General features: G+C 45.2%; 1 protein-coding gene across 3 annotated transcripts in view; it reads left to right on the top strand.

The window, feature by feature from the left end:
• The first annotated feature begins 123 nt into the window (after positions 1-123).
• BAIAP2L2 (BAR/IMD domain containing adaptor protein 2 like 2) overlaps positions 124-11,178 on the top strand; it is a 29,007-nt gene continuing 17,952 nt past the window's right edge. The window contains exons 1-4 of one of the 3 annotated variants that reach the window (XM_077339511.1): positions 331-358; positions 3,879-3,954; positions 4,918-5,004; positions 7,123-7,209. In XM_077339511.1, the coding sequence (XP_077195626.1) occupies positions 4,998-5,004; positions 7,123-7,209 (94 nt within the window). In that variant the 5' untranslated portion in view covers positions 331-358; positions 3,879-3,954; positions 4,918-4,997. Of the gene's footprint in view, positions 359-3,878; positions 3,955-4,917; positions 5,005-7,122; positions 7,210-11,178 lie in introns of all 3 variants that reach the window. The other 2 variants (XM_077339510.1, XM_077339512.1) reach the window with 2 other exon arrangements.

Raw genomic sequence — 11,178 nt, 5'->3', positions numbered from 1 at the left:
AAAGGGAAAGTCACATGACCTTCATGGCTGTCACAGGATTCCTCCCTACCTGGTATCTGATTACATTTAAGGATCAGGTTCTAAGTAACAGCCTGCCTAGTGAATTATTAAACCTCGAGTGGCATTTCCTTCCCTTCCTAGTGGACAGGCATCTTCGCTGTGTGTTGTGGTGCAGCAAAGGAAGTTCTTGTCCTAACTTGATTTGTGGAACTGGACACAAAAGCCTTTTTTTTTTCCCCTGGGGGGACATCAACATATCTTCTTTTCAACATACCCTTTCCTGGAGAAAGGGACCTTTGAATCATCCAAGCTGGAGGGTATGGAACAATCCTACAGATCTACAATCTCCATCTACAAGGTGAGGTTCGGTTACTTCTTGTGCATGTTCTGGAATGCAAGAGCTGCTCTCGATTGGCTCAGAGAAACATGTGGCTTCAGGACCTTCCTCAGTGGAGCAGATCACAGCAGCCGAGAAGAGCTAGGCAGATGGAGGCAATGTTTTGGTTCTAAGAGTAGGGTCCAGATCAATCTCAAATGCATGGAATGGGTGGTGGATGGATTCTTTGCAATGTGGCATTTTACACTGACACAAGGCCTTGCCTTATCAGTCTTGATCTGGTTTCTCTGTTTTGTGTGGTAATCATGTTTATTGTATTTGCCCCAGTGGACTACACAAAATGTGAATAATAGGCTGTGTTCCTGGAAACATGTATATGTCTTGGGGGACTCTCTTGGACTGCAGGTCCCAAGTGGAGGGATATACCATGCATGTAAGAGCATCTGTTCTCCAGACCCCTTGTAAAATGTTTGCTGTGTGAAATGCTGTTGTAGCTTTTGCCACACAAAGTATGAACTGGGTTTCTCTTTCTAAAGTGTGGGAAGCAGAGTTTGGGTCCCCACCTTTTAGCATTTGGCTTGAAACTCTCATGAGCCTTGCATTGACACAGAAAATTTCCATATAGTGAAGGAAGTTGAATCCTATTCCAGGTGTCTTTGTGCATTTCCCTAGTTTAAAAAAAAACAAAACAAAATTGCTAAGCAGGAAGACTCACTAGCAAAAAAGTTGGACACCTAAAAGTGGGCGGATTACTATCCAGGTGACCTGTGGTTTGGTGGCCACACAAGGAGCATTCCCGCCCACTTTCTTTTTTTCAGTGATCTTTGGTAGCAATGGGCCAAGCGGAGGGGAAGCAGTCAATTTCAGGTAGGCAGGCATCGTTCTCTGACTAGTAGAGATTACAAGGGTAATCAAGGAGCTAGCTTAAGCTATTGGCAAGAGGTCCTCAAAAGGAACAGGAACATTACTTTGAAAATAGTAAAAATTAAAGTGAGAGATCTGATGTTTGGCTTCGAATGAACTATGACAAAGTCCTGTTCAAGGTGTGCTTGGGTCAAAATCCAGCTCCGGATTCTTGCATAGCAATACGCAATGTTCTCAGTGGCTTTTTAAAGCTGCCACCCCACCCACCCCCCATTTCCGACTGACCTGTGCTTCCCAAGAGTTGATCTGTCCATCCACCCTTGTAGGCTCTGAAGAAGCATGTTAACGAATGCTACAGTACAGTTCTCCCTCAGAGGTCCTTGAGGTGGGCCTTCCAAGTAATCACATTTTTATTCCATCTTTTGTTCATTTTAGAATAGTTTATTATCCTTTTCTCCCCCATGTTGGATAGAGGACAACGTGCTTTTCAAAATGACATACACAAACACATTCTATTTACAACAACAGGCACAACCCCAAGAGCCCGAAAACAAGGGGGTAGTAAGCCACAGGGATGTCATAGGCCGGGGGAGGACGGTGATCATGCCAGCACAATGTAGACACAACAACAGACTGAGAGCCAATAACTTTTCCGCTAGCCCCAACATCTCATGCCCCTGGTCACACCCAGACTTTAAGTTACCTGCAGGAAAGGGGGAGTAAATGTTCAGGCCATGGATGATTTAGCTGGCCTCAGTATTCCCAATCCCATCCCCCTCGAATAGGGTTGCCAGCTCTGGATTGGAAAATACTGGAGAATTTGGGAGTGGCTGGGAGGGACCTTAATGGAGTACAGTGCTGTGGAATCTGCCCTCCAAAGCAGCCATTTTCTTCAGGGAAACTGATTTTTGTTGCCTGGCGATGAACTGTGAAGCTGGGGGATCTTCAGGCCCGACCTGGGAACCGGCATCCCTACCTTTGAAAAGAGTGTACATAAAATCTTCTCCCTCCATTTTAGCTTCACAATAACCCTGTGAGGTGGGCTGGATGAAAAGACAACAAATGGACCCAAGATCTCTCAGCAACCTTAGTAGGATTAGAACTCACCAGCTTATTACCCCACATATGTTCTGGTGTCTTTGTTCTTCCTCTTTACTGAACTCCCAGGCCCACTCAGTTGTCCTCCTCTACCCCTTTCAGCTGCACATTCAACATTCCAGCTCTCTTTAAGTTGAAGTCTAGCTTGTCTCGGGTTTCTTCCAGTTTGGAAGGCAGTAGAGACATTCCCGAGGCCCAGCTCAGATGTTATTGATTATATTCCTACTTGTTGCATCATGAAAAATGAGCAGTGAGAATGGCTTTGGAGTCGACAACTGGATGAAGCTACAGTAAAAATGCCGGCCAAGTCCTGGGAAAGGGCCCCAGATGAAGGGTTAGGGTAGAATATATCCCAATTATCTGGAAGATCCTCCTTTAACACAAGTGTGGGCAACATATTCAGTAGTTGCATGCAACCCACATGGCTTCTTGTGTGGGGATGAGATTGTATCTCTATTGTGAGGAAATTGCCTGTTCACAGCGCACAAAACCTTCATTTTTAAAATTTGGATACGGGGCAAAATATTCCCAGTGCTTGAAGCTGGGAGACTCAGAAGTGCTTTCCATAACGGTAAAAATATATTGGCTGACAATATGCTGCCCTTTAGGGGCTAAGGTTGCCAGCTCCAGATTGAAATGTACATGGAGACATTGGGGGTGGAGCCTGAGGAGGGGCTATAGAGTCCACCCTTCAAAGCAGCCATTTTCTCCAGGGAACTGATCTTGATTGTGGAGAGATCAATTGTAATAGTGGGAGATCTCTGGGTGCCACCTTGAAGTTGCCAACTCTATTAATGGACCCGCCAAATATGTCATCTGAAGTAGGCTACCTAATAATAGGGTTGGCCCTCCTGGAAAATACAATATTTCCCCCAACCTGTAGATTTATGACACCGTGAAAAGGTGTAGAGGTATCATAGCCATGACTAGACTTAAAACCAAATTAGCAAGGCACAAAATGTGATGACTCCCAGCTTTCCCCCTTATTCCTAACCTTACATTTTTAATGTGAAATGTTTTTTTTTTAAATTTCATTGTTTGTGTGCTCTCTTCTTTCTTGCCATGCCCGCTAGAAACTCTATGAGTAAAACTACAGAGATCCCAGTGATTCCAAAAGAGGCCTGATGTCACACCTGGGTTTTCCTCAAAAGCGATATCAGATCTTCAGCCTGGAAAGCTGTTTTTTCATCATAGCAGCTGTACTCTACATCCACGTGGCAACTATCCCTAACTTTATTATAGAGCAGGGTTGGCAAAACTGTGGCTCTCCAGATGCCCATGGACTACAATTCCCATGATCCCATGCTGCTGGCAGGGGCTCATGGGAATTGTAGTCCACGGACATCTGGAGAGCCACCGCTTGGCCACCCCTGTAGAGCCTCGCCACCCATCAGGGAAATATGTTTGTGTGCAAAATGTAATTTTGGACCACAGTGTAGAGGGAATGGTATGCTCTCCATAAATCCTGACACTAGCTATCCCTGAGCTACAGCCTCTCAGAGTTTTGGTGTGATTCATGCTAATATATGTTGTATGTATCTTTTTTTTAAATCCTTCCTTGACCTGGATGGGTTAACAGAGTATCCTAGAACAGTTTAATCCGGCTCTGGAGAACCTGGTGTACCTGGGTAACAAATACGTGCGAGCTTTCCATGGTGAGTGGCAATGCTAGCTGACTCTTTAGGCTAGAAGTGAATAGCCCTGATCCAGTAACCACATGGCCTTACTAGCCCTGTGCAGACATTCCGTGAAGGAGGGCGGGGCGATCATTAATCCATCTGCTAGCTCTTCTTGGTGTACTTCAATGGCTACCTACATAGTTACAGGAGCGCAAATCATATGATCAAAGACACCGCAGAAAGTGGATATATGCATGTTGTTATAATATATCCTGCCTTTCTAGATTAATATTTCAAAACTCTCAAGCAAGTTTACATTCTTACAGTATTTAAATAAAAACAGAATACAACATCCAGCAAGAGTAAATAGCAGCATGCTATGATGAATCATTTCTTCCATGCATACACATTAATAATATAAACTTGGCCCACAAAGGAAAGCAGCGGACACCCTACCAGTGTTCTTGTGGAGGAAGTTTTTATTAGTCCAGTCTCTGATCTCCACCCAACTATCAAGGCTGGGAGACCCAGAGCAGAGCTTTGGTTGTCATCCTCCTCAGATGAGAAACAAAAATAAAGGAGGATTTTAAAATGCAGTGCGAAATCAATCACAATGAAAAATACCGTGTAAGGGAAAACAAATGATATTCTAATACAAAAAATAAACGAATTCCTTTCTGCACTTCTTATTTGTTGCTTGAAGAGTCTTAGAATATACCTTGTAGCCCAGCTGGGAACGTGAAGCTCATTATTGCAGTGAAAATTCTTCATAAACGGTTCTGTGTAACCAGTGATTGAATTATAATGGTTTGTGATGTATGAGGTGAATGAATTGATTTACCAAACTGAACGAGGGTTTTTCACACCCAAAACATCATTTCCCCCCGCATATATTTTAAGACTCTTCAAGGAATAAATAAGAAACAAAGAAACACATTCATTAATTTTTTGAATTAGAATATCATTGTTTTCTATTACATAGTATTTTTCATTATGTAGGGTTGCCAACATCCAAGTACTGGCTGGAGATCTCCTGGGATCACAACTGAGCTGCAAGCAACAGAGATCACCTGGAGAAAATGGAAGGTGGGCTGTATGGCACTATACCCCACTGAAGTCCCTTCCCTCCCAAAACTCACCCTTCTCAGGTTCCACCCCCCAAATCTCCAAGTATTTCCAAACTTGGAGTTGGCAACCCTAGGGTCTAGTGTCCTCCTAGAATTCCAACTGATCTCTAGACCAGGGGTAGTCAACCTGTTGTCCTCCAGATGTCCATGGACTACAATTCCCATTGGTAGGGGATCTCCAGCTATTTCAGCCGATCTTCAGGCAACAGAGATCAGTTCATCTGGAGAAAATGGCTGCTTTGGAAGTTGGACGCTATAGCATTATGCCCCAAATGCTGCCTTCCTCAAACGCTACCACCAAAATCTCCAATATCTCCCCACCTAGAGATCTGGGACAGATCTTTAGTATGAGCCTACTGACTGTGTCATTGACACCTATATGTCATGGGTAAGGCCTCTGTGCTGATATGCTGCTCCACCCATGAACAAGAAAACAGTCCTCCGAGCAACCGATGGAAGAAATATAAGAACAAAAAGGATTCTTTTCATTTTTAAGTTTGTGCGGGGAAATGGGACTTGGAAGCCATTGGTTATGCAAGGGAGAGAGCTTTGCAGCTGTCTGGGTTCTTCAGACCAGTGAGTTTTTTTTCTGCATTCCCAGAGCTTCTCTGGTTGTTCTCTCTTGGCACTGGCACTACCATCCCCTCATTTGTATCAGGGCACATTCTTTCCAAGGACTACCACCCCAAAAACCTCTGCTGCTGCTGCCTCTGAAGGAGCATCTGCCTTGCTGTTCATGCCTGCAGTTGGACCTTCAGGAGTCTAGTGCTGTTGCTCTCACACACTATCAGAGTGGGGTTAAATTGTTTCCCCTTCTTCTCCTCTCTCTGAGTGTACGTGCCAGAGCACAACTTGGCATGGATCACAGAGCTCAGACCACTAGTGTTCAAAATGTAAAGAATTTTAATAAAGTAATAAAAGCACACAAAACAATTGAAAAGCAACAGGCTGACAAAGGGGAAAAAGGTGATATAACAACAGACATAAGAACATAAGAAGAGCCCTGCTGTGTAGGTCCATCTAGTTCAGCAACCTCTCTCACTAGTGGCCAACCAGTTTCTCTGGAGGGCAACAACTGGGCTTTCTTCTGATATTGCCTCCTGGCTCTGGGATTCAGAGGCTTAGTGCCTTTGAATGTGGCAGTAGCCCTCAGTCACAGGGGATAATAGCCACTGATAGATTTATCCTCTATTGAATCTCCTTATAAAGCCTTTTCTTCTTGTGGCCATCACTGTATCCTCTGGTAGCAAATCCCATATTTCAATCACTCTTTTCATAAAGTAGTGTTTACTTTAATCTCTCCTGAACCCACTGCCCATCCATAATCTTTTAAATCTCTATCATATCCTCTGACTCAAACCCTTCCCTACCCTACATGAAGGGAAATTAGGATAGGCTACTGATTCTTGGAGTAGCACACATCAAATCATCCAATAACTTAGGTCAGTGATTTGGGACTTTGGGATCTTAGCAACATGTGCTTAAGCCAGAGGCGCATAGCCATTGCTTAGAGAGCCTCAGAGACTGAAGAGAAGAAAATTTCTTCCTCCTGTCCGGAGTTTTTATAAACTCCTCTTCTGCTCATCCCTTGAAGATCCTCTGTTTCTTCCTGTCCCAAGGGGAAATCCCCCCCCCCCCCCGTTAGCCCTTTTGACACTTTATAGCTAAGGTGATGCCACGCTCAGGGGAGCCTGTCTATTGTCCTTCTCCTACTAGGACCAGGATATCTGTGGTTCTGCATATTCAAGAAGTGAATAATTTCTTCTTTGTTCTTTTCCCCTCCCAGCCCCCTCCCCGCAAAACACACACAGAGCCTGAAGAGATAGAGACCTAATTATACTAAACCTAGATACAAAATCTGGGGTCTATGTTGGGCATTTCAACACATTTTTGTTATCCTGTTCCACATATGGACAGGGAATGTGACCCTCATCCCCCTTCTTAATGCATACATTGAATGTGTGCATAGGGAAGGAAGGTATGAAGAGTCCCAGGAGAGTAAATGAAAGACAGTGGGAATGAGGGGGGAAGGGGCAGGGGAGAAACTCACCTTGTGTTCTGTCTCTCTTCTCTGCAGCATTATGTGAGGCTGCTGATGTCTATTTTACAGCCATTCAGAAGATTGGGGAGCAAGCCTTGCAGAGTTCTACCTCACAGATACTGGGTAAGATCTCCACTCCTGCCATTTCTTCCCTACAAAAGCAAGGCCTCTAGCTTTGAGGTCCACTGTTCTTGGCAGGGCTCCTGAACCTTTTTTGTGCCATGATCAGAATTTTTCACAGGTCTACCTGCAGTTTTTATTTTCCATATTTTGATAGGGTCAAGGATCTGGGTCGAGTTTAACTTTTAGGATGAATGATGAAACTTGAGTACCGTTTTTGTGTTTCCTTTGCATTTCTTTTAAAAAAATAGCCGTATATTCTGTTCCTTTTACCTGGACCAATGTTTAAGACTGCCCAAGTCCAATCCAGGGTTTGATATTGATAGGAACAGGGAGAAAGGAAGTTGTTCTTGACAGAGAATGAACGGGACATGTTAAAGTTTGTGCTCCTGGTTGAAACTCTGCTGCCTCCTTATTTTGATGCCTAGCATTAATGACACACCTGGGCCTATCACGTTCCTTCTGATCTGTCTGATTATGAGCTTCCTCCAGTGAAATGAGATCTCAGTTGAGGAGGCTTTTTCACGATAACAGTAGAGCTACCTGTGCAGGAAGCATCAAAAATAATGGTGGAGAGAGGCCAGAGCTACATTATAGGTGCCATAAAATACACAAATGAGAAAGGGCTGGGGATCACAAGGACATATATGTTTTGCATGCAGAAGGTTGAGTTGTTGGCATCACTGGTTAGAAGATCTCAAGTAGCAGAGGCTGAAAAAGACCTTTGTCTGTCTGAGGGCTGGGAAAAGTACTGCCAGTTGCCAAAGAAAATGCTGAACTGGATGCATCCCTGACCTTACTGGCTATAATAAGCAGTATGACTGTTGCCCCGTCAAAAAGTCACTGCATCTATAAGTGGCTGCGTGTAGCCTGAGAGATACAAGAGGTTTCAGGACATAGGTTTCATATGCCCATGCCCCTAATTTTTTACTTATTCAGCCAGGGAACTGCATCTTATATTGTAATAGTGAAGTCAGGATACCTTTTGGATACTTAAATCTGGTGACTGGAGCTGTAAATGAGCAAGACAGATATTTCTACAGACCTGAGAAGGGCCCCAGGTTTGCAGGAAAATGTGAAATTAAAAAAGAATACACTGGACAGTTTTTAAAAATCCAAAAATGGTTCAAGGAGTACCTGTAGCTTTAAGGCACTTCCTTACTGGCTGTTGCTAGGTAACCACAGTATTCCAGTCTTTCAGTTTATGCCTGTAAGAAGGTAGGGGAAGGGTGCAGAGTTCTTTTCAGCCCCATTTTGGCCTTTGAGAAAGAACTCATTGGGACTAGGCCTGAGGAGGGCAGCCAAAAATGCAGTAGAGTTCACCAGTTATTTTTTCCAGGGGGAGAGATCTCTGTTGTCTGGCATTCCAGGCCCAGATCTCTATGTTTTGGAGTTCTAGGCTTAAAAACAACCTCTGGGTGACTTGATATCACCTGATATGCATGACTGAATGCAATCTGACTGCTTGCTAGTGTTCAACAGCAGCCACCCTATGAAAGGCAGTGTGATGTAGTGGTCAGTGCTTCAGAGCAGTGGTCCCCAACCTTTTTATCACCAGGGACTGTCAACGCTTGACAATTTTACTGAGGCCCGGGGGGGATAGTCTTTTGCCGAGGGACATCGCCGCCACCAGATGAGCCCCTGTTCCACTTGCTTTCCTGCCGGTGCCCCTGACTTCTCGCCACCCACTGGAGGGCGCTGCCATCAGCAGCTGCGCCAAGGGGGAGCCTCAGCCATGGCGGCCGCTGGAAAGCACCAAAGGTGAATCAGTGGCAGAGTGGCAGGGCAGCTCCTGAGGCAGCAGCCAGGGAGGAGGATGAGAAGGAGCCACGGCCTGGTACCAACTGATCCACAGACCGGTACCGGTCCCTGGACCGGGGTTTGGGGACCACTGCTTCAGAGTATGGTCGGGAAGACCCATGTTTGAATCCCCATCTTGCCGTGGAAGCTCACTGGATGATTTTGGACCAGTCACATACTTTTACCCTAAGCTCTACCTCACTAAGTAGTTGTGTGCATAAAAAGGAGGAAAGGAGAATAGCGCAAGCTGCTTTGGTCTCCTCCACTGTGGAGAAAGATATGGTATAAATGAAGTTAATAAAGAATAAATATAGTTGAAGTTGGGACACAGATAAGTTGGTGAATGACTGAAGAAGAAGATGGGGCAGGGAGAGGTCCTGGATATGGGTATTGCTGAAAGGAGGGAAGAAGTTAGAAAATTCCTAGAAATTTGGGAGGAGGTGGGGTTTGAAGAGGGGAGGGACTTCAGAGGGCTTGGGTATAAATGTCAAAGCAGGCATTTCCTCAAGAGGAAGTAGGATTACCAAATTCCAGGAACCACAACTGTTCTCCAGTTGACAGAGATCAGTTTACCTGGAGAAAATGGTTGCTCCGGAGGGTGGACTTTATGGCAGTATATCCCGCTGAGGTTGCCTCCCTCCCCAAACCTCACCCTCCCAATGTTCTACCCCAAATCTCCAGGGATTTCCCAAGCTGAGTTGGCAACTCTAAGGGGAACTGATCTCTGTAGTTGAGCTATCTGTTTTGATTCCAGTCCCTACCTGGAGGTTGGCAATCTTAGAAAGAAAGAAGTAAGAAAAGCAGAGAGACTATGGAGGCTTTCAGGCAAGGGAAAGAGCAAACAGTGGGAGAGTCTTTGTGCGTTCCCACTTTTAAAAAATAATACCAAAAGCTCCTGAATGAAGTTTGAGGCCAGTGGCACCTTTGAGACTAATGAAGTTTTATTCAAGGTATGAGCTTTCATGTATCTGAGGGAGTATGCGTGCACACGGAAACATATACCTTGAATTTATTTCTTTGTTTGTTTGTTTAGATTTTTATACCGCCCTTCCCTATGGCTCTGGGTGGTTTACATAAAACATTTTGAAACATTTACATAGAACACTATCAATATCAATATAACAGTAAAACAATATAACAATAACAATAACATACTAACTAGAACAACCAAATAAAACACTGTTAGTCATAAAGATGCCACTGGACTCTAAATTTGTTCACCTGCATCAAACCAATATAGACCATTATAGATGTGGGTAACACAAAATGTTTTTTTCCTCAACAACTAAATTAAGGACACAGTCCTTGGGAGGGAAGGCCAGAGGACAGATTAATTGTTTTAAGTCACCTCAAAAAGCAGCAAGATAATTTTGAAGACATTTAACCCTTCATAGCCCCATGTAGTTTACTTTTGGTTATACATGTGATTCTGATAAGATAAAAAATCTCCTATCTGAATCATCACATGCAATGAATCACCACCATCATCATCATCCAACATAAAATCTGAAGGGTACTTCCAATGATGTGCTGGCACTTTTATTGGCCTTTGGACGGGAGGGCCTTCCCCACTGAAGGCCATTCAGAGGGGCTGGTGTGTTGTCAAGAGATCCAGGGAGGCTTCTGATCGCTCCTCACTGTGAAGGCTCTCTCCCACTGAGGGCCAATCAGAGTCTCTTCCCTGCCCCCCCCCCCCACTTCAACCATGCGGAGCTGACAGGAGGTAAGCTGCGCTGCTCAATGGCCAGCCAGCACCCCTCGCTGCTGGCAGGAGCTCCATGGACTAGCTGCCTCCTCTGCAGAGGCCCAGCTGGCCTTCCTGGCCACCGCCACCACCGAGGAGGCAGCCAGGGAATGTGGATCCTCTATGCAGGAGGTGGCCACTGTTCTTACCCTCTGGCACAGGTGAGTATGCCTGTGCATGCCTCCCTGCCACGGGCAGCGGCAGAAGCCACCTCCTTGCCTGTGAGTGCTCCACTGCCTTTTTCTGCCTCCTCACTGCCAGGTGGGAGCATGGGGGGACCACATCCTCCATCTCACCTCTGCTGCTCCCTCCAGCCTCACACGGTGAGAGCTGGGGGGGGGGAGGGGGCTGCTGCCATCTCCTAACTGGCTTTTTAAAGTGGGCTTCTCTGCTGTGTCCTTCGCCCTGTTCTTGATGCTCCCTCCACA

This window comes from Paroedura picta, chromosome 5 (genome assembly GCF_049243985.1).
Source record: "Paroedura picta isolate Pp20150507F chromosome 5, Ppicta_v3.0, whole genome shotgun sequence".
NCBI classification, from domain to species: domain Eukaryota; kingdom Metazoa; phylum Chordata; class Lepidosauria; order Squamata; family Gekkonidae; genus Paroedura; species Paroedura picta.
This window is presented reverse-complemented; position numbering and strand designations above follow the sequence as displayed.